General features: G+C 54.6%; 1 protein-coding gene across 11 annotated transcripts in view; it reads left to right on the top strand.

Annotated features, from left to right (window-relative positions):
• The window catches only part of COL27A1 (collagen type XXVII alpha 1 chain), a 186,264-nt gene that overhangs the window by 33,181 nt on the left and 129,873 nt on the right, over window positions 1–23,210 (top strand). For 9 of the 11 annotated variants that reach the window (XR_014247868.1, XR_014247869.1, XM_082403739.1 and 6 more), the window contains 2 exons: window positions 16,973–17,043; window positions 21,274–23,006. Coding sequence is in view for 9 of the 11 variants with exons in the window: in XM_082403739.1 (XP_082259865.1) it covers window positions 16,973–17,043; window positions 21,274–23,006 (1,804 nt within the window). In the remaining 2 variants the exon portion in view is untranslated. Of the gene's footprint in view, window positions 1–8,645; window positions 8,879–10,022; window positions 10,560–16,972; window positions 17,044–21,273; window positions 23,007–23,210 lie in introns of those variants that run through there. The other 2 variants (XM_082403734.1, XM_082403733.1) reach the window with 2 other exon arrangements.

Here is a 23,210-nt window from a genome sequence, read left to right on the forward strand (position 1 = left end):
GCACAGGGACATGGATCTACGCCTCTGGGTGGCTTCCCGGGATGAAGCTGCAGTCCCTGGGACATCAGAGAGTCCAAAGCAATCAAGATTCTCAGATCTTCATCCAGGAAAAAGGACAGTCCGGGGCCAGTTTTGGCCCCAAGTTTTCATGTCTTCATCACTTCAAGAACTACTGTTTTATTCTGAAGGATTGGCACCTAAACGATCTGAGAATATTACAAAAATAATGATAGTAATAAATACAACCTATATTTGTTATACTTTTACCATGTGCCAGACACTGTTCTAAGTGCTTTATATATATTAACTCATTGAGTCCTCATTATAGGCACAAGGTTGGTAATATTATTATACCAATTTAAGAGATGAGGACGCTCAATAAAAATAAATAGATAAATAAATAAGGACTTTGGGATTAACAGATACTACTATATAAAAAATAGATGAACAACCAGGTCCTACTGTATAGCACAGGGAACTATATTCAGCATCTTGCAATAACCCATAATGGAAAAAAATCTGAAAAAGAATATATGTGTATGTACATATATATATTCTTTTTTTTTTTTTTTTTTTTGCCAAGGAGCCAACACTTTATTTGGGACTGAAGCACTTTACTGTACACCTGAAACTAGCACAACATTGTAAATCAACTACACTTCAGTAAACTTTTTAAAAAGTTGAGGATGCTACTGCTATCACAATTCAAAAGATGGAGAAATGGACAAAAGAGATTCCCAAGAAGTTAAATGGCGTGCCCAGGACCACACAGCTAGGGATTTGAACTGAGATATGCTGTTAGCCGTTACCGACGTGTTCAACAAGGGCAGCCAGTGAGAAGAAGCATGCTTTTGCAGCTCAACACAACTAGCAGAGACCCATTCCCTTGGGGGGAACATCCAGCCAAGACCAGCTGTATTTGATCACAGGGACTGATGAAGTGGGAGAAAGGAAGAGTCACCACGGAGGCGCACATTAATAACCCTAAGTTCACAGAAGAGGAAACAGGCTCAGGGAGGAAAAGAGGGTTGCCGAGGTCCCGTAGTGCTAGTACAGAGTGGAGCTGTAACATGAGCCCAGGGGTGTCAACTTGGCCAACATCCTGCAGCCAACCTCAGGTGCTGGGCAGGCATGGGGTTCATATAAAATCACAACCATTCCCAGATATCCAGATAGGTGAGATTCCAGATAAGAACCTGGTTGAAAAACTGCAGGGACTTCCCTGGTGGCACAGTGGTTAAGAATCCGCCTGCCAATGCAGGGGAACTGGGTTCGAGCCCTGGTCCGGGAAGATCCCACATACCGTGGAGCAGCTAAGCCCTTGCACCACAACTACTGAGCCTGCGCACTAGAGCCCGCGAGCCACAACCACTGAGCCCGTGTGCCACAACTACTGAAGCCCGCGCGCCTAGAGCCCCTGCTCCACAACAAGAGAAGCCACCGCAATGAGAAGACCGCACACCGCAACGAAGAGTAGCCCCCGCTTGTCGCAACTAGAGAAAGGCTGCCTGCAGCAACAAAGATCCAACGCAGCCAAAAATAAATAAATAAAGTAAATTAATTTTTAAAAAAAAGAAAAACTGCAGAAAATAAGGAGAAAATACCCCTCAGTGAATAAACTGCCCAGCCCCGGGAAAGAGGAGTGGTAATCACCCATCTCTGATTATCACCATTTTTTTTTTTACCCTGGCAAATGCGTGTGTGCGGGTATTAGTACATAGGGTCCTGCACTAATGACAGCAGTTAGACAGGGTTCGAGGGCTGACAAAGTCTCACAGGGCTCAAAACAACAATGCTTACATATCTGCAGTTCCTTGCAGGAAAACGGTGCAATCTAGCAACTGCACTAGGGTGAGAATATTCTTCACAGCCAAAGGCTGCCTCACAGCAAGGGCTCTGGAGAGGCCAGGTGTGAGCCCCAATTGTCCTCCCTTTGAAGGGCCAGACCAGGGTGCACTTTTTCTCTCAGATCAGTGACCACTAACTTGTACATGGAACGCCCCAAAACCAGGGAACCCCAAAATGGAGTCTCAGTTGGGGTTTCTTATCCCCAGCCGGTCGTGTAGGCATATTCTTGCTAGCAAACCAGCCCCAATGGCAGAGGCTTCGGGGATCTCACCAAGACCGGGTACAACGCGTTAGTCTCACTGTTATCAATCAACAACACTGAAACGTGAACTGCCTCCAACTCATGGGGACAAAGTAACACTATTAATCAGTATGGCCATCAGTATGACCAGTGGTCAATGTCCTATAGTCACGGGTCCTTAAGCAAAGATGAGAGAAGCATATTTAACAAACAACAATTCAGATAAGCTGAAACGATGGACCATGCTTAGAAAAGGCTCCATTTAGGAGGACAAAACTTTACTGCCCCAGAGGAGGCACATGAGAAAAAGTTAGAGGTTCTCAGTGGTCATCAGCTTAGTGTGAATGCTGTGGTGTGTTACCAAAAACGGTAATAGGCACTCGGGTCAAATTAATAGAAGCATAGAATATATATCGGGGGAGGTGATAGTCCTGCTCAACTCCATGCTCGTCAGATGCCACCTGGACTTTTGAGCTTTGCTGTAGTCACTTGGCAGTAGTTGGAGGAGATGATTCTGGAAGATATGACACTGGTGCCAGATGAATAGTGCCAGATGAGGAAACGAGAATGCTGGGCCTGGAAAAAGGATGCCTTAGGGGGTGGGGTTTTTACTTTCAGAGTGATTTCAGCCATGGAGTCAGGCTTTAGTTGATTTCGGAGCTGCTGTTCTCAACAGCCATTGTATAGGGGCTCTGGCTTGATGATACTTGGACACGCGTCTGAAGAGCTCTTTGCAGAACTGGTTTCTTGGGTGGAAGGCGGAGTAGTGTGTGTGTGGCTCCTCTGTCTTCACTTTATGACAAGGAGAAGCATCCAAAGGCATTTGCATTGGTCATCTTTTCCTGGAACTACCCACAAGCAGGAATGTATCACATCGCATGGTCTGGACATGGGGTTACGAGGTGGCCAAGCTCTTGGAGTGCAGGTTTCAGCTGGTGGAGGGGATGACGACTCCCTAACACAGCTGTCTCTCCAGCATGTTTGACAGCACATCTGCCACTTAGGAGTTTGCTGAGGACATTGTGGAACTGTGGACTGGATGCATTTTCAACTCTTTCAAATTCACTCAGTGGGCCTCTCCCCAGCAGGCTCTGATTGACTACTCCTTGGGCTGTGAAGAGACCCTCCCCCCCCCCCGATGTCACCACACACACAGGTCCTGGTATATTGTAATGAGCACTTGGGACCACAGTTCTAGCCCCATTTCTGTCCCCTCGCTGCTGGGTGAACTTGGGCAGGACCCTTCCCTTTTGGGATTTGGTTCCTTGTCTCTAAACTGGAGATGCAGCTATCTGTGCTGTTTCATGGGGTTGTTGTGTGGAAACTTGAGATGCTGGCAATGAAGTTGTTCTGTGCTATTATTGTCGTTGTTGTCATTGCAATCCCCTGGTCTGTCTGGTACAGACCGAAGTTCCTGTTCCCCTGCTACATCAGCTAGGATGCTTTCAGCTGGCAGCGAGACAAAACCCTACTAAAAGTGTTTTAGACAGGAGGGACACTATTGTTTTGAGAAAGGACAGTCCAGGTGTGTGTGTCTGATTCAGCATCTCAATAATGTCCTGAAGGACCTCGTTTCTTTCTGCCTATAACTCCTCTCACATCTCAGTGGCTGGTGTGTGGCTTATGTCTACACCCAAGCCACTCACTGGCCAAGAGAAGGAGACCACCATGGTGGGCTTAGTAGAAGCGGGAGTCAACCCTTACAGCTTGAGAGGGATGCAGTCTCCACTGAAGGATGAGGCTGCTTAGAAGGGGGCAGATGAAGATGGAGTTCTCTTAGCAAGGATGAACCAAACAGTGTCTGCCCCAGTCACGGGGATGTCCTAGCATGACAGTCAACCAGTCTCCAGCCCTGCTTCTGTTCCCTCCCTTATTCCCTCCCTCCGTCCCTCACCTCTCCCTTCCTCCATTCCATCCTTGTTCATCCAGCATTTACTGGAGGCCTATTGTGGGCTACCGCTGAGTGAGCCCCGGGCATTCTATGCAGGTAAGGCATAGCCATGGCCTTGAGGAGGTCCAGTTGAGTAGGTGCATGAGATAAATATACACCCTGATGTGAAATGGCGGGATAGGGGCAGGGCAGGGTACGGCTGTGGGAATCCAAGGGGGGGATCCAGTGAAGAAGGACATTCCAGCAGAATTGGTGACAGGGGTGAAGGCCTGAAAAGTCTCAGAGCTCATCAACTGCTTGGTCTTCACTCTTGGCTGCAGGGATGGCCCAGAACTCATCACAAACTCCCTGTTCGGTACAGCCAATGGTTCCAGACAGATCGTCAGAGAGAGTCCAGAGACCTTAGCTTGCCACAGCTCTCACATCTGGAAAATGGGTCTAATTCTTCCAACGTTGACTGAATGGATGGAAGGATGAGGAGATAGGTTTGACTGTCCACAGTTAGACATCAGTGTAGGAGGCCTGGCTTCTCACCCCAGTCCCCCCCCCATTGATTCTGTGTGACCTTGAGAGCATCAGGCACCCTGTCCCTGAGCCTCAGCTTCCCCACCTGTAAAATGAGGAAATTGAGTTAGGTGGCACTAGGGGCTCTTCCAGGACTGAATTTCTTTGGGGGTCCCCACATTTGGGTCAATATCAACCCCCGCAAAATAATCTTTGGACATCTCCCAACCCTCTGCCACCTGGCCCAGCCCTGAGGAAATAAAGCAAGACTGGGGAGCAGGGCGATGGCCCCGGGGAGATGGTCTGGGATGCCCAGACAATGGGATCACGTGCCCAGAGGATGTGCTCTCTCTTGGATAGTGGCCCAGGAGCTTCCCTGGCTTCAGCCCTCATTCCTCTTGGTGGAATGATTGTTTCTGGGGTCTTGGCAGCCGACAGGCCAGAGTGACGTGGTCCCAAAGGCAGAACCCAAGCCCTGGGAGACAGGCGGGCAGTGGTAACAGCCAACACCAGCTCCAACCTCCTCCCCTGGGGAGGAGGACTAGACTGGCATTGCCTGGAGGGGACAAAGGGAGGGGACACTCTTGGAGGCTGCCTCTTTCTCCAGCTTGGAGTTCAGGTCAGTTTACTGAAATGCTTTATCCTGGGTGCTGGGAACACAGCAAGGAGCAGGATGGAGTATGATTGGTGTATCTGCAGCCCCTGAAACTGGCCCTGCCGCATGGCACGTGCCCAACGAGTAATTGTTGAGGAGGGAGGATCCTGATGTAGGAGAGAGAGCAGGTGGCAGGAGGGGCTGCCCTGCTCTAATCTGGCAAACTTTACTCTCACGCATGTATCCCTCCCTCTCTCCCTCCCTCCTTTCCTTCCTTCCTTCCTACCCTCCTTCCCTCCTACCTTCCTTCCGTCATTCACTCAGCATTTATGGAGTACTTCCTATGTGCCAGGCACCGTGTTTCGTGCTGTTGTCAGAAACTCAGCAGGGCATCTGCTCACAGCAGGGACCACAGCTTGTATTTGCCTGTTACCAGTGCCCAGCTCAGGGCCTGATGCACGGTAGCGTCTCCTGATTGGCTGAGTGACCAGGGAATGAATGACTCTGTTATTAGGTGTGCACTGTGCGCACACGTCCTATGGGACCTGCAAGCCCGATGCGAAAGGAAGGCCCGTCCCGGTGTGCCCAGCAGTGTCAGGCATTGGAAAATTGGGGACTAATACGTGGCATCCAAGTTCTCCTCCCAGTTCTGCGGTACCAGTGAAACAAGTATGAGTTGAGGCAGCACTTCCTGACCTGCGTTATCTGTCTGTCTCCTTGCTCATCTCCTCCTGCAAACACTGGAGAGCAGGAAGCACAGCCTGGCGCACAGTGGGTCCTCCGGAAAAGCTTGGTGGATGAATCGGTGGAGACTGATACCAGGGCAGTGTACAACCCTCTTTCTGCAGGCAGACTTCATCTAGTGATTTAGTCAAACATTTATTGAGCCCCTACTAAGTGCCCATCACGGAGGCTATTGAGATCAACAGTTTCTCTCAAGGCAGATGCGCCCCAGAGAGCAATGGGTCCATGGCTGCTCTGCTTGGGCAGAAAGTAAACTACGTGCCTTGGAAAGTCCTCACCAGGCCGGGAATTCCTATCCTTCTGCCTCGTCCCCAAAACATCTCCATGGGCCTGCGGGCAGTGTCCACCCAGTTCCCAGGCTCATCGCCTTCTGCCCCTTTTTGGCTGGCTGGTGAGCACCCCATCCCTTTCACAGGGTGGGTAATTGTTCAGTCAGTGTCTTCTGGATCCAACTTTCATGAAGACTGTTTGTGCCCAGTCGCTGGTGCTGTGCCAGGAACCTACTTGGCAGGAAGACTGGGTGTGAAGAGGCAGTGGAGGCAGGAAACAAGGTCCTTTCCCTAGAGTTCTTATCAGTGTCCATATCTGCTCTTTTCAGCTGACCACGAACTCCTGGAAGGCCATGAGGCTCGTTTCTCTTCCAACCTAGGAAAACGCAGGTAGCCCTCAATAATTATTTACTGCATTGGATTGATTATTTACAGCAGTCTCCTACTCCCAAGCTCAAAGGGCACATGCTGAGGATCATGTCCAATGCACCTATTTTACAGATGAGGAGAGTGAGGCTCAAAGGGGACACCATCAACCTCTGTGGGTTTTGGGGGGTTTCCCATGGGTCTTTTGGGCTTCTCTCATTAAAGCAAGGCTCCCTGGGGCTCACCATTGCATACTCAGATTTGGGAGTGAGATTTGGAAAGAACTTGGAATTCAGCCACTGACCTGCTGCCTGATCTTTGAGGAAATGCATCCCCTTGCCTGGAAATGTCTTTCTGGCCAGTAAGTTGCACATCATCACCCACACGGTGCAGTGGGGAGAACTGGATGGTTTCTTCACTGGGCTCCCCTCACTCCTCCTCCAAAACCAGCCTGCAATCTGCTCCCACCATCCGGGCCCTTTTGTGACTCTTTCACTTGAGCTGTCTTCCCCAATGGCTGCATGTTTATCCAACATACACTTCGGGACCCAAAGGCCACCTCTTCCTGGGAGCTTTCCTTGGTTTCTCTCCATCCCTTAGTCTGCTTGACAATTCAATTCATCTGTATCTCTCTGATAGCATCTATCACATTCTTCTTGTGTTATCTTTATGTGATTGCAGGGGATTCTCTGTGACATGGCAGTGTCTGATGTCTCCTATCCAGGCCCCCTTCCTTGACCCAAGTTGCCGACCACATTACAAATATGTGTGCCCAGAAAGCAGGACTATGTACAAATTTCTTTGTCTTCACTCCATAGTGGCAGACCCTCTGCCCCCAGCTTTGTACAGGGGTTTGCACACTGTAGGAGTTAAAGAAATTCATTTAAATTATTAATGGTTTGAGCATCTATTGTATCCCAGGCTCCATGCTGGGTGTGGGGACACAGTTAGATCTGACCATGACAATACCATGTGACGTGTGCTACAATACGGTGTGGAGCAGAGCTTTGAACTGCACCTAAAAGGACAGAGAGTCTGTGAACAGGCAGAAAGGGGGTTTCGGGGAGAGAAGAGCCTGGGAGGAGACAGCATGGACAAGACCTTGAAATACGCCAGCTTGTCCAGAGCCTGGGTCCAGGCATCAGAGAGAGTGGAGCTCACTGCACAGAATATGAAGTTGGAGAGGCTGGCAAGGATCTGCTCAGAACCCTCTAGCGGCTAAGATTTAAATCATCATGCTCAGCTGCAAAGACAGGAATCAGACTACCTGGGTTCGAATCCCACCTCCACCACCTAACAGCTTAGTGATCTCAGGCAAGTTACTTAACCTTTCAGTATCTCAGTTTTCTCATTTGTAAATGGAGATAACAGGCCTCCCATAAGCGGTGGCACTTAGAACAGTGCCACACCTGGCTCAGCAGAGGCACGTGAGCTGCAAAATACTAGGGGATGCCAAAAACCCTTAGTAATGGAGTTTTACATCTAAGGGGGGGCCCAAAAAAACCCCTAAGTAATCAAGATACATAATATTTTAATGCAATACTTTAAAAATGCCAAAATCCACGATGAACAAAATACCAAAATTGTAAATAAAGGCAGGATCTCTCTAGTGCAAGGGATGCAGCTCAAAATACATCAACGATTATCGGACTGGAAGTTCTCAGCCTTCAAGAGCCGTGGACTTCTGAAAACCTGAAGAGAACCGGTGGCCCCTCTCCCCCAGAAGAATGCACAAACAGGCACAATTTGTGCAGGTTTTCAGGTGTTCCTGCACTTCTGGGGCTCGGCCAGGTGGAGGTTAAGAGCGCAGCTTCAACGTGGACGTGCCTGGGTGGTTCCATGCGCCGTCCAGCCGCCTGCGGGTTCGCCAGCACCACGCTGGGCCTCCCTCCTGGCAGTCACCGGTGCTCTGCCCCCTGCAGGAAGCAGCGCTCGGCTACGCGGCTTCTTTTTCTAGCTTGCTTGGCTCGCGCGTCGGCCCTCCCACCCCCTTCGGCTTGGGACTTTTCCTAAAGTTGCTGAAACCAGACACCTTGCTCGACCGAGCCCGCGTGCAGCCACGGTTTAAAAGGCCGCCTTCAGCGCCCCCTCCCCGCCCCCAGCGAAGACTTCAAAAGGCCCGGCGGGCGCCGCGGCCCCTGCACCTATGAACCGCCCCCCGCGCCCGGAGCCCGTGCCGGAGTCCGAGGACGCAGAGCGGCTGAAGTTCGAGCGCAGGCGGACCGGGCGGGTGGCGCAGCCCGGCGCGCCCATGCCCCTCCCGGTGCCGCTGCGCTCCGAGAGCCCGCGCCCAGTTTAGGGAAGGGGACCCCGTCCCCCCGCCCCCGCGCCCGCGCCCGGGGCTGCGGGGACCCATGAATACAAATGCCGTTAGGCGCCCGAGGAAGGACCGACCGTCCAGCCTCGCACCTAGGGACCCAGTAAGTGGCCCGGGGCTCCTGGAGCGCTGGGGGTACGGGTGTGTGTGTGCGTAAAGGTGCGCGCGTGTGGGGAGGGGGTGCACGTGCGAGGAGTGAGTGTGTTTGTGCCCGCGTGCGATGGGCACTAGCGGAAACCTGCGTGCAAGTGGGGGGTAGCGCGCGTGAGTGTGTGCACTTGGGCTGTTACGTGTGCACGTGAAGATATGTATGAGAGGTGTGCACGCGGGTGTGTGCGTTGGGAGGATCTGGCTAGGCTAGGCTAGTGTGCATTTGGGCGCGTGTAAGCACTAATGTGCATGCGTCTGCGTGTGTGGAGTCCGGGTGTGCGCCAGAGTCCAGACACCCCAGGGTGTGTTTGTGTGAGCCCAGGAGGAGAGCGTGGCTGTGCCTGCATGTGAGTGAGTGTGAGTGTGTGTCTGAGTTTGCAGCAAGGGTAGATATGTGTGGGAATGTGTGTATGCACCAGGGAACAAGTCGTGGAAGTGGAGGCGGAGGGGGATTCTAATGCCAGGGCTCGAACTGGGGTTGTGGGTGTGCGAATTTGCCAGGTGTTTGTGGCGGCATCAAGGTGCGCAGTTCTGCGCTCCTTATTGGGATCTGAGGGAGCCTTTGGTCTACTCTGGGATGAGGAGGTAGGTTAAGCTCCCATTTCTTCCTGCGTGGAGAGGAGAGAGAGAGGTGGCCAACATTGAACAAACGCACCCACTACGTGCCCAGGAAAGTCTGTCCTCCAGGGCGCCCTGAATCTGGGAGGAGAATAGGTGTGTGTATGTGTGTGGTAGAACACTGGTTGTTGTTTTCATGGGAGTCTGGACACTGAGTCCTAGTCCCAGATCTGTCCCTGGAACTCCGGGTTCCTTTCAGCAATAGTATCTGTCCCCTTTCCCCCTCTATCTTTGCCCCCAACTCGGGGACCCCCAGTCTCACGATCTAGAGGTCCCGAATCTCCAAACTGTGATCATCCCGCTGTACAGTCTTGGCCAACTCTTTTCTCTCTGTGAATCTCAGTTTCCCCATCTTTACAGGGGGTCTGGGGGGGTGGGGTGTCTTAGCGGGACAGTCGTGGGCCCGCGGAGGCTGTGTCCCCGGCTGAGGCCGGCAGGGGGCAGCAGGGGGCAGCAGAGGGCGGCCCGGCGCGGGGAGGAGAGAAGGTGGAGAGCCACCGCGGGCCGAGACTTTAAATCGCCTTCATTTCCCCCAAATCCTTCCTTTTCCTCTCCTCCCCCAGGCCGGCGGGGAGGCAGCTTCCACCGCCCTCCGCGCGCCCTCGCCCGGCCTTGCTCTGCCTCCGGGGACCGCCAGCAGCCCGCCTCCAAAAGTTTGATTTTTTTTTTTTTTTTCCCCCTGCTTCTTCTTCCTTTTTGGTGGAAGCAGAGAAGAGCGAGGCAGGGGCGAGCGCGGCGCCGGGACTCCTGGGACCATGGGCCTGGCGCGGGCGCCCGCGGGGCCCCGGCCGCGCTGCCTGCCTGCTCGGGCGCCCCTGGGAGCGGGACTGCGCTGGGGGCGCGGGGGCCGAGCGCTCTGAGCCCGCCTGGCGCGGCGGGGCGGGGGGCTGGCGGCCCCATGGGGCGCGCCCACACTTGCCCCCCGGGCTCGGGAGCATGAAGTAGGGGCCCGCCATGGGAGCGGGATCGGCGCGGGGGGCCCGAGGCACAGCGGCGGCGGCAGCGGCGCGCGGGAGGTGAGTACCGGCTCGGGGACGCCCCCTCCCCAGCTTCTTGCGGCTCCGGAGGCGGGGATTCCCCGGCGCGCGGGACGCTTCCAGCGGAACGTCAGCTTCCTGCTCCTTCCTTCACCCCTGCGAGGCGGGCCGCCAAGGGTTAACGCGGCCAGCGCCCCCGGCCCGGCGAGGGTTGGCGAGAGCGCTGCCCGCCCTGCCCCGCCTGGCGCGGCTGCCCGATCGCCTTGGGGCGGGGGCCGAGCTGGGGAGGGTCCCATGCAGGGCCAGCCCCGGAATCGGGATTGGGGGGTGGGGGTGGCGCCTGGAGCGGCGGGGGGGGGGCGGGGGGGGGCGGGGGGGGGGCGGAGGGGGGCTTTTTGGATGCTTGGGGGAGGGGGGGATCTCCATTTCTGTCTGTCTCGGTGTGTTGCAGTGTTGGTGTCCACAGGTCCCGAGCCTGTAAGTGTCCGTTTCTGTCGGTTCTCGGGAAACTTGTCTGCAAAATTCTAGGGCTGCAGATCTCGGCTTCTGCTGCTGTCTCAGCGTCTGTGTGTCTTTGCACGTCCCCTGTTTCTGGAAATCTCCGCATGTGTGTCAGTCTGTTTGGGTCTGTGTGTCTCAGTGCTTCCCTGCTTGGGGAGGGGCAGGGGGTGGTCCTCAATTCCTGTCCCGCGTGTGAGAGAGGAAAAAGTGAGAGCTAGCATGTCAGGGCAGAAAGGGCCCTGGGAGATGACTAATTCGAACCCCTCGTTGCACAGATGTGAGACTCAGGGCCAGAGAGGGGCAGGGAATCTCCAAGGAGGGGCTGGGACCCAGAGGCTCTGGTTCCCAGCCTGTGGAGTAGGAGTTGTAAAGGAGTGAGCATGTGCAAGAGGGAGTCACCTCGTGTGGGTGTGTGTGGCCGTGAGCAGGATGGGAGCAGCCCCTCAGGGCCCTGTGGACTGTGGCTCATGCTTACGGCCCAGAGAAGCGCTCCCTGTCCATCCTGCCCCCAGGACCAGAGGACATTCCCAAGACGCTGCTGGTCAGGGCTGTAGCTCCGCCCTTCTCCACCAGGCCCTGCCCCCTCTGCGCTGGAATCAGGGGGGTGATGCCGCCCCCTCTCTTTCCCATGTCTTGGAAAAAGTGGTCTGGCTGAGATTCCCCCGCCCCTCACCGCCACACACACACAAACACACACACACACACACACACACACACACACACACAGCACCAGTAAGCACACTGCTGACTCATTTTCTCCAGAAGACCCTGTGCCAGGGCAGATGCCAGCGGTTGGGTAGAAAAGTGGTGCCAGGCAAGCACCCCACAGTGGGGCCCAGGCTTTAGGTAAGTGGGCAGTCATGCTGTTTGAGGCCCAGCCTCTGCCTCCCTAACCACTGCAGCGCCCCAAACCCTGTGTCCTCTGGCCCCCTGCGTGCCTCCTAGCTTTGCTCCCAGCCCAGCTTCCATGACACTGTTCCGGAGCATCCCTGGCCTCTCTTTCCTTCCCCTTCCTCCCTGTACTCAGAACGCTCCCCCTCCCTCGTGCTTCCATAAGCCTGCCATCCGCAAGGCTCAGCTCAACAGCCATCAGCGCCCCTGATGCCGCACTGGAGGGGGCTTGCCCTCCAAATGTAACCCACGGTCTGTCCCTCCCTGAGCACACTCCCCCCATTACTTTATTGGCATAGGCTCTTCCTCTCTCTCTGTGTTCAGGGACCCTCTGGATACCCCACAACCTACCTGGCACACGAAAATGCCATTTCAGTTGATGGCGGAAATGGAAGCAAAACAGAAACTCACACCTGTGGGCAGAGAGGGCACCTCAGTCAAGCCGTGCGAATCCTGCCTCTGCCCTGCGAGCTGGGGCAGGCACCTTGTCTTTCTGCTTCTCCTTTTTCTCATCCCCCAAACGGGCATCCTCATTCCCAGCCAGAAGGGTTTTCGTGAGGATTAGTGGGACTGTGCTTGTAAAAGGCTTTTAGGACAGGGCCTGGCATGTAGTAAGTGCTCAATAAATGGCAGCTGTTATTTATATTATTATTCACTTCATCTTGAATGGATGTGTGAAACAACTGAAAAATTCTGGGCCGCATCGTGTCCAGACAGATGCCCTGTCTGTGTTCCCGTGGAAGAGGTGTAAGGTGTGAAGAAAGCCTGGCGTCTGGGCACGTGGGGCCTGGCCAATCCATGGAGGCAGGTGGGACAGGTTCATCCCCCTTCTCTTTCCTGTGGTCCGCCGGCCGCATCCTTCCCAGCTTACTCCGTGGGATAACAGCCAGCCCAGAGACCACGGGGCTGCTTTCCTTGTGTTTCTGTGCCCTGGGTCTCAGCTCTGAGCTCACAGTGGATGTCCAAGTTGTGTGGGTCTCTGAGCGCCTGTATGTTCTCAGGTAACAAGGAAAGAGGAAAACCTATGCACACCAGCTGCAGGCTCTGGCCGGCCTCGTGGTCCAGGAGTAACCACACTGGGTGTTCTGGCAGAGGGCTTTTTGCAGGAGAAAGGAACACCTGGGTTCCCTTCTTGGAGGGCTGTGTGGCCAGGCTGTGTCTTCAGGGTCAGGCTCCCTAACTCGTGGCTCCCGTTTCGGCCGCCTTCTGCCGTCTCTGGCCCCTGAGCTCTGGTCTTCCCGACATTCTGGAGCCCTGGCTTCGCCCAGCCAAGGCCCACAAGTCAGCGGTGAAAACGGAAGTCTGGAAGAACAAAGCTCTGAGCCAGTGCAGGCACTAAACGTTATTAGCAGTAGCCTAAACAGGATTGGAACGGGAGCAAATGAATCGGCAGGGCCTCCCTCTGGGAGCCAACTTTCCAGGCCTGGAGCTTACTTAGATGGCTGTTGGCTCCTCAGGCTGCATCTCTGTTCTTGTTGGTGAAGGCTGGGACTCTGGTCTCTGGCAAGTAGGAAGTCCCTGTAAGTCTCCGATTTCTTCTCCATGGGAGACGAGTCAAGCGAAAAGGACTGTCTACTAGGTGGTGGAGTCAGATGATGTGGGTCACTGACATGCTGTGTGGCTTTGGGAAAGTCACTTCCCCTCTCTGGGCCTCAGTGGCCCATCTCTATAAAGAGGGGCTGGGACTAGAGTCTGGCCTCTAAATGATCTCAAAGGACCTTCTCCCACTCTATACTCCCGTGCTATACTTTGGCAGTTTCTGGGTCAAGTGCATACAGAATCCAGGTCTGAGAGGGTCAGTTGCATTTGTTGAGGTGAATGAAAAGGAGACAAATATTTTTGTAACAGGCCTTTCGGGGCTGAAATTCTCGAGTTAGAAACCGTGGTGTTAGGAAGCTTAATTGAAGAGAAGATTCTGATCCCATCTCCCCTGTGAGTCTTCTTTCTCCTGACCTTTAGGGATTATGGATATTGCCCCCAATACATCCTCTTATTCTCTAGAGGGTGGTCACCTTGGCATAACCCCAGCAGGAAAAACTGACCGAGAAGGATGTGCGTGGTTCTTGCACCTTCTCCTCTCCACCTGGCCTCTCTTTATCAGCTTGGGGAGCATCCTAAGAAGGGTGGATGTGACGACACAGGGAGAGACTCAAGGAGTGAGAGCTGGTGCCTGGAAAGGGCTGGGAAGAGAGGAGACCGGAAGGAAATGGAACAGAGACTAGTAAGGTTGCAGGAACACTGGAGAGCTAGGGGCAGTGTCTTCTGAGGAGGCATTCTCCGGAAAAATGAGCTCCCTGGTCCTCTAAGTTCAGGCACTGCTGACCGACGGAAAGTGCAGTGAATTTCCTTATTGCAGACTTCTCAGAGCCTTTGCTATGCAGCTGTGCTTTGGAACTACCAAGACTGGGATATAGGAGATGGCTCTTCCCCAGTAGATCTGTCCACAGTTTCCTGGAGTAGCTACTTGGTGGGTGTGGGAAATAGTACTGAAGAGCTATGTCCCCAGAGTCTGCCCATGGTGACCTTGAGGAAGCACCTGCCGTCCCTAGGCCTCAGTTTTTGTCAAATCAAACAAAGCTGCCTATTACTGTTCATCACGGCTGATGTGTCTGCCATTTGCTTCAAGCGGGCAGGTCATGCCAGAAGGGTCAGCCTCTACCCTTCTCCCGAGACAAGACCAGGACCGCTAGGCACTGACCTTTAGTTATTGCTGGTGATGTGCTGGAGGTGAGACCCGTGGAGGCAGGGAGGACAGGCCCTGTGTAAAAGGCATTCTCACAGCAGTGGCAGCAGATTGGAGAGGATGAGGAGGGAGCAAGGATTATCCAGGAGCATCCCTGGAAAAAGTCAGAGGTGGGGTGGGCCTGCTGGAGTTAAAGCTTTGGGAAGATACTCTGTAAAGTCCAGAGTCCTGTAATACCAGGTAACATTCATTCCTTCTGCAAAAATACTCTGAACACTTACTACATGCCTGCCAGGTGCTGGGAAAACAAGAGTGAACAAGACAGATGTGGTCCCTGCCCTTCAGGGACTTGGGCTAGAAAGGGAAACAGAGAAATAGACAATGACCATACATGGGATACCTGGTGACGTATGTGCAGCAGGCTCTGGGAAATGACACCCAGGCTAGAATCTAACGCATGAGTGGAAACTGACCAGGCAAAAGAGTAGTGTCTAGAGCACTTCAGATTAGCATGTGCAAAGGCCCAGAAGCTGGAGAAGGCTTTCAAGGGACCGTCAGCATCTGAGTGCTGTTTCAGCTAGTTCACCTTATGCTCTGAGTAACTCTCAATTGAACATGGCTTAAACAACGAGGGGAGTTATTACCTCCCATATCAAGAGGCCCAAAGGAAAAGCAGTAATAGGGTTGGCCAATTCAGCATCTCAAGTGTCATCAGACACCCACCATTTTTCCATTCTGCCATCCTCACATGCTCATGTGGCTTGTTACCTCATGTGCACAAAATGGCTGCAGCAGCAAGTCCCCACTCAACAACATGCAAAGGCTAGAGGAAAACCTTTTCCATGTCTCTTTGAAATTCTTTCTTAAGAGGCCCTGACAGGCATCCCTCACATCTCATTGGCCACATTTGGGTCACATATGCATGCCTAAGCCAGTCACTAGCATGGCAAATTCTCAGAGTGGGCTTAGACTTATCCAGATTCATCCAGTATCCTCTGAAGTTCAGGTCTCCCTGAACTAGCAGAAAGGGGTATGGCTGTGGGTAGGTAACCATCAGTGTCTTCCACAGTGTCCAGGTCAGGATTACCATTGATCCTAATTGCAATTAAATTGGAGTACTTGGTATTAAATCAGAGGGTGTTTTCCAAGGCTCCCAGGGAGCTGGGAAGAACCCGGGGCTCCAGACATCCACTCTGGCAGATGGGTTTCCTGGATTACGTGATTCCCCAGATGCACATCATCCTAGGCTTTCCCTTGGAAATGGATCCTGGGCCCACGTGTCCCAGCCTTTGCCCTCACCACCCGCCTGTCGGGGCTCTTTCTGCCTGCATCCTAGCTGGCCGACTCTGGCCACGTGCCGCCCTCCCCTTTGCCTGCCTGGGGATCAGATGCCCCGGTGGCTTCGGGTGTCGCCAGTGGCTGCTCCCACAGGAAGGTGAAATCGGATCACTGCCTCTGCCCATCTTGGCAGGAGCCCCTGAGCAGAGCATTAACCCTTCCAGGCCCCAGAGTGCAGGGACAGCAGGGTTGGTCTAAGAATAAGAAGCACTTTGGTGGCTGGCAGCAGGCCGAGCCCTTGACATGCATGAGCTCATTTAATCCTCACGCCTGACTTGCAAGATAGGGAGTGTCAGCCGAGTTGCAGAGGAGGAGACGGGCTCAGGGAGGCGGAGGGACTCATCCAGGGTCACACAGCTGGTAAGCGATGGGGCCAGGTTTGCACCCGTGGGGGCCTGACTGCCCGTCGTCTCCTCTTCTCTCCCATTTCCTATCAGCGTGAAGCCAGTAGGCAGATTCCTTAGCACACACTGGTCCTGGCTAAGGGGTCTTCTTCCGCTCTCCGCCGTGAGTCTGGAGATTGAGTTCTCATCTCTCCTGCCCTTTGAAAACACCTGTCATCTAAGCAGAGCAGTCTGGTCTTCCCACTGACTTTTCAGCCCTGGCTCTGTTGCCCACTGGGCCTCAAGATCTTGAGGCCACAGTACAGATGGAGAGACTGAGGCCCAGAGACGGGGAGCGGCAGGGGCTGTTCCCTCGTTGCCCAGTGAGTCGGCGGCAGATTTTGAGCTGGACCCTGGGTCTCCTGACGGCCAGGGCAGGGCTTCCTGCCTACTAGTTCCCGCCCGGTGACCTTGGTTTATTGATCTGTGAAAAGCGAGGTTGTATTTGTACTGTGTAAGCAGGTCCTGCCCCAAGAGGCTGTGGCTGGACCCCCGGGAGCATGGGCTGGTCCGATGGGGTCCTGGAGCCTGTGCCTCACCTCCTGCCTCCCCTGGGCAGGACTGGGGTGGGACTGGGGCTGGGTGATCCACTCCCAACTCCCCAGCTGGAGAGTGGGAAGCTAATGTCACATCTGCTTGTGTCTCCTGGTCTCTAGGGGATTTCTCTTCACCTGGATCTTAGTCTCACTTGCCTGTCACCTGGCTTCCACCCAAGGAGCTCCTGAAGGTAATTCTCTCTTCTCTTTGTCCAGGGGGAGACAAAGGAAGACAGAGGGATCTGAGAACGCAGGGGTAGGAGACATCAGTTCCCCTAATTGGAACTCAGTGCCTCGACTTTCTCATCAGTAGAATGGAGCCAGTCATTGGCAAATTTCTCTTCCGGGCTTGAAAAAATCACGTTTGATGTTTTGTGAAGGGTAGAAAGGGCTCAGTGCAGAACTGTGGAAAGGGGATGCTTTTGTTCCTATCTAGGGCAGAATGTAAGTTACTTTGGGTCAGTAAGCTGCAGTTGTCCCTCTTTGTCCAATGGGTACCCCCAAGAAGTGCTGACAAGAGGCAGGCACGAAGGCCACAAGCATCACTGCCCACGCCTGTGATCTGCCCTCCCCTTCCCGTGAGATGCCGCTTTTCCCCACTATCCCTGAGGAGCTGTCCAGGGGGCCCAGGCAGCGGGACGCTGGCTACACCACTGCCCATGGAAACTGAAACGTCTCCCACATCTGTTTGTCAAGCAGCCACAATGCTGCTTAAAATAGCAGCCCCTCCCCCTCCTCCACACCCGCCTGGCCTGTGTGCCGGGGCAGGCGGCCGGGCACTCCCAGAGCCCCTGTGGCCTGACCTGGCCACCGGGCAGGGATTGGGCCCCTGGAAGGGGAGGGCTGTGCCCGGAAGAGACTCCTGCTGCCCAGTAACATTTTGTGCAAATGTCATATTTTCCGAGCTTGCTCTTTCCCCCACAGAGTAGGTGAACAGCTGTCCAGAGTCCTGAGTCAGGCACTAGGGGGGTGGTGAGGAGAGCCTGGAGCAGTGTGGAGCCCGGTTTATGTAATAAAGGGATCTTGCTGCGGCCAGCTGGCCGGGTCCCTCCATCTTGGCTTTGGGCTGAATTCGTTCCCCTGTTCCCCAGCGCCTCTCCCCTGATGGGATTCTGGATGTGTCTCCACCCTGCCTTCCAACCAGTCTAGGGCCTCCAGCGCAGGATAGCATAGTGACGAAGGAAGGACAAAGACCCGGGGGCCAGCTGGGTCTTTTATTATAAGCTGTGTGACCTTGGGCAAGCTACTATCGCTCAGTTTTCTGACCCTCCTCTGTAAAATGGGGATAATAAACAGTACCTGCTGTATAAATGATTGAGAGAATAGAGAGAGAGAGAACCCCTGTAAAGCACATAGTAAGTGCTCAATAAATATTAGTTCTTCTTCTTATTGTTAATTATGTACCACCTGAAAAGTTTGGGCAAGAACGGCCCTTCTCTATCCCCGTGGAGCCCACAGTGGTCAGAGGCTCCCGGAGGCTTAGCGGTGACCACCTCTGCCAGTTCCAGGTAGCAGAGTTGGGGACTTGGCCCCTGAGCTGCAGGTAGTGTGCAGGAGAGGCCTGGAGACTGCCTGGTGTCAGCTTTAAAACCCACCTGGAGGGCTTCCCCGGTGGCACAGTGGTTAAGAATCCGCCTGCCAATGCAGGGGACACGGGTTCGAGCCCTGGTCCGGGAAGATCCCACATGCTGTGGATCAACTAAGCCCTTGCGCCACAACTCCTGAAGCCTGTGCTACTACTGAGGCCTACTACTTGAGCCTGTGCTCTAGAGCCTACGAGCCACAACTACTGAGCCCGCATGCCACAACTACTGAAGCCCGCGTGCCTAGAGCCCATGCTCCGCAACAAGAGAAGCCACTGCAATGAGAAGCCCATGCATCACAACGAAGAGTATAGCCCCCGCTCGCCACAACTAGAGGAAGCCCGTGTGCAGCAATGAAGACCCAATGCAGCAAAAAAAAAAAAAAAAAAAAAAAAAAAAAAACCACCTGGAGATGATGATAAGGGAAACCTCCTCGGTGCCACCTGGCCTGGCCTGGCCGGTTGTCATCTTCCCTGAGGGAGCGCAAGCGGCTGTAAGTTGCAGGGTGCAGGGAGAGATGTGTGCAGGCCTGGGAGCCTCTCAGGGGCTGCCGAGATGGGACAGGGGGCAGTGACTTTCTGTCATTACAAGTGGCTCCTCCCTTTTAAGTTGTTTATAGTGAGAAGTATCTTATGATAGCAAGAGGCTTTCAGTGATTAAACGTATAAAGTATGCTACTACTCACAATCCTTAAACAGTGTGGTTTATTTTAGCTTAGGACTTGGGGACAGACAGAGGTGGGAGAAAGGAGGAATTTGAAGTGAAGTGAAGGCCCTCGGGTCCTAGGGAAGAATAAGAGTCTTCAATCCAAGCCAACGTGAAACAGCAGCCTACAGCTACAGAGTTCTTAGAACATTCTTAGCACTTTGTGGCCACCTCCAGGTCTGGTTTCCCTTGTCTTTCAGGCAGGGGAACTGAGGCCTGGGGGGCAGGAAGAGACTTGGCCAGAGGTACCTGATGCAGGGGTGGGTGAGGATAGGTAATAAGGAAGACCTCCATTTCATCTCCCAGCACCTCGATGAGGTAGGCACTCTTTGCAGCCTCGTTTTACGGCAGGGAGAACTGAGGCTCAGGGTCTGGGCTCACAGGTGGTCTTGTCTGGCTCTAAAGTCCAGCCTTCTGACTCCAGAGCCTGCTATGGGACCATTATGCTGCCATGTTACCAGCACCCGGGGTCTCAGTTTCTTCCAGCCCATTTATCTTTCTGTCCATCGACCTGTCCATCTCACAGTGGTTGACCTAGGGTCTACCAAGAGCTGATTGCATTCAGCCCAGTGCACCCCCCTCTTACTCCAGGTGATGAGGGAGAGAGCATTCCACACTCAGGGGTTAGGATGCTGAGCTCAGAGGAGGGGGCCTGAGGACCTTTCCCGGAACCCAGTTCCGGAGGCAGCCTCTCCTTTCCTGCTGAGATGGAGCTCCTGAGCAGGCTTCTGCAGACACTGGCAGCTCAGCCAACTGGAGGAGGTCGAATGACCCGACGAGAGGCAAGGTCAGGAAACCTTTCCATAAACACCCTGGAAGCCCTCCTTTTGCTCTGGCAAGCCCAGCCGGCGTAATTACCAGGCGGATGTGACCTGGCCATACCACGGTCCCGTGTCCAGACGCTTCGCCAGAGGACAGAGGTTGCAGGGATGCCTTGATTACTTCCTCTGCTCTGTCCAAGGCCACACAGGGAGGAAGGGAGTCATTGGAAATGTCCTCTGCCTTCTGTGTAGACAGCAGCTCCCCCAGTCTGCTCCGGCCTGAGAGAGGCTTCGGGGGTGGGAAGGAGACTGGGTGAAAACGATGGTGAAACTAGTCAGGTCCCCTGGACAGCCTTCCCAAGCTCCGGTGACATGAACATTCCTGTCGTTCCCTCACTTATGGGCCAGCTTCCTGGAGGATATGGCTTTCAAGGAAGAGAGAAGGGGAAACAAACCATGGTGGGCAGGCTCTTATACCCTTAGTTCTAGCATTTGGTGATTATCATTATTTTTAATCTTAATAGCTCTCCTTCAAAAGTGCTTATTTTGTGCCAGGCATTTTTTTCCAAGTGCATTCTCATTGAATCTTCACAACGTCCTTCTGAGTTTGGCACTACTATTATCCCATTTAAAAGATGGGAAAACCGAGGCACTGAAGTCACAAGGCTAAGTAAGTCGTGGGATTTGAACTCAGGAAGTTTGGCTCCACAGTCTGTGTTCTTAGCCGCTACAGATGGTCCCTAACTTATGATGTTTCGATTTATGATTTTTTGAGTTGATGATGGTGCAAAAGTGAAACTGTACTTCGAGTTTTTGATTTTGATCCTTTCCCAGGCCAGCGATATGCAGTATGATACTCTCTCGTGATGCTGGGCAGCGGCAGCCACAGCTCGCAATCAGCCATGAGATCACGAGGGGCAGCAATCAATACACTTAAACCATTCTGAACCAGTACAACCATTCTGTTTCTCACTTATAGTCAATAAATTATGTGAGATATTTAGCACTTTGTTATAAAATAGGCTTTGTGTGAGATGATTTAGCCCAACTGTAGGCTAATGTAAGTGTTCTGAGCCTGTTTAAGGTAGGCTAGGCTAAGCTGTGATGTTCCATAGGTTAGGTGTATTAAATGCATTTTTGACTTAGGATGTTTTCAACTTACCTTGGCTTTATCGGGATGTAACTGTATCATACGTGGAGGACGGTCTGCATATGCAGGATCACGTAGCCAGACGAGGGATTGGTTCCAACTCTGTGCTGTCAGCCACAGCCATGGGGCAAGCAGGTAGCAGCGGGGGGACTGTCCTCACCGTCTGTGCAGCCGGAAGCAGGCCCTGACTGTGTCCTCTCCCCCTCTGCCCTCCCTCTCCAGATGTGGACGTCCTCCAGCGGCTGGGCCTCAGCTGGACGAAGGCAGCGGGCGGCCGGAGCCCCCCGCCCCCAGGGGTCATTCCGTTCCAGTCAGGCTTCATCTTTACGCAGCGGGCCCGGCTCCAGGCCCCCACGGCTGCCGTCGTCCCTGCCGCCCTGGGCACAGAGCTGGCGCTGGTGCTGAGCCTCTGCTCCCACCGGGTGAACCATGCCTTCCTCTTCGCCGTCCGCAGCCGGAAGCACAAGCTGCAGCTGGGCCTGCAGTTCCTCCCTGGCAAGACAGTCGTCCACCTGGGGCCCCGGCGCTCCGTGGCCTTCGACCTCGACGTGCACGACGGGCGCTGGCACCACCTGGCCCTGGAGCTCCGCGGCCGCACCATCACCCTGGTGACGGCCTGCGGGCAGCACCGGGTGCCTGTCCCGCTGCCTTTCCACAGGGACCCAGCGCTTGACCCCGAGGGCTTGTTCCTTTTTGGGAAGATGAGCCCACACGCAGTCCAGTTTGAAGGTGCCCTGTGCCAGTTCAGTATCTACCCCGTGACGCAGGTCGCTCACAATTACTGTACCCACCTGAGAAAGCAGTGTGGGCAGGCTGACACGTACCGGCCCCAGCTGGGACCCTTCCTCCCCCGAGACTCTGGCACACCCCTCACCTTCCAGACCGACCTTGCCCTGCTGGGCCTGGAGAACCTGACCACTGCCACGCCAGCCCTGGCGTCACGGCCAGCAGGCAGGGGGCCCAGGGTGACTGTGGTGCCTGCCATGCCCGCCAAGCCCCTAACGACTAGCACCACAGGCCCGCACCAGCCCGTCACAGGTGGAGGCCCAGCCCGGACCCTCCTGCCACCTGCCAAGCTGTCAGCCAGTGGAGGGCTGCCTCCCGTGCCCCCAGCCTCTCCTGCCAGCTCCACCAGACCTGTCCAGCCACTGCAGAAGAGCACAGCCACCAAAATCCCCAAAAGTCACCCCACCAAGCCTTCAGCCCCTTCTCCTTCAATTGCCCCTGTCAAAAGTCCCCGCCCCACCCAGAAGACAGCTCCGCCTTCCTTCACAAAGTCAGCCCCACCCGCCAAGAAGCCGGTGCTACCCACTTCCCACCCAGTTCCTGCCAAAGTCTCCTGTCCCACAGTGAAGCCCATCCAGAGGAACCCTGTAACGCCCAGATCCCCAGCACCCAGCGCCCGGCCCCTACCTCCTGCTGCCAGCTCCTCTAAAAAGTCTTTTCCCCCAGTGGTCCAGGCTGAGACCAAGTTGAGCAGTCGTGTCAGTGAGCCGGCTCCTGCCCGCACCAACACACACAGACCTCCCCGAGCCACTGTCGTGCCCCCATCACCTGCCCCCAGTCCTAGTGCTTCCAGGACTGCTCGGCCACAAGCCACAGCGATGCCTCCCACCCTCGCTCCTGGTTCAGCCCCCACTGGAAGCAAGAAACCCACTGGATCAGAAGCCACAAAGAAAGCCAGATCCAAGAGCAGCCCCTGGAAGCCCGTCCCTCTCAGACCTGGGAAGGCAGCCAGGGATGTCCCGTTTAACCATCCGACAACTGGGCCGAGCCCCAGACGGCTGCGGCCCAGCCAGCAGACCACCCCGGCCCCGGCGCTGGCCCCGGCGCGATTCCTGTCCTCCAGCCCCCAGCCCATGAGCACTGGCTCTTCGTTCTTCCACCTGGTGGGACCCACACCTTTCCTGCTGCTGATGGGACCTCCGGGGCCCAAGGGAGACTGTGGTTTACCGGTAAGACTTGGTGGGCTGTGCCTGCTGCTTGGCGCTTGAGTGGGTGACGGGGGCAGTTAGGCAGTTGCTCCTGGTCAGGGCAGAGGAAGTGAAGCAGCTTAGAGCAGGGAGCTGGTTACAGGCAGGGCCTTGACTCCACTCCGGGTCCCCCATGCCTCCACCTCGGCTGTATTCATGATGGCACATCCTGCCCCAGATTTGTGA

The sequence above is a fragment of the Balaenoptera borealis genome (assembly GCF_965194805.1).
Source record: "Balaenoptera borealis genome assembly, chromosome: 8".
NCBI lineage: Eukaryota > Metazoa > Chordata > Mammalia > Artiodactyla > Balaenopteridae > Balaenoptera > Balaenoptera borealis.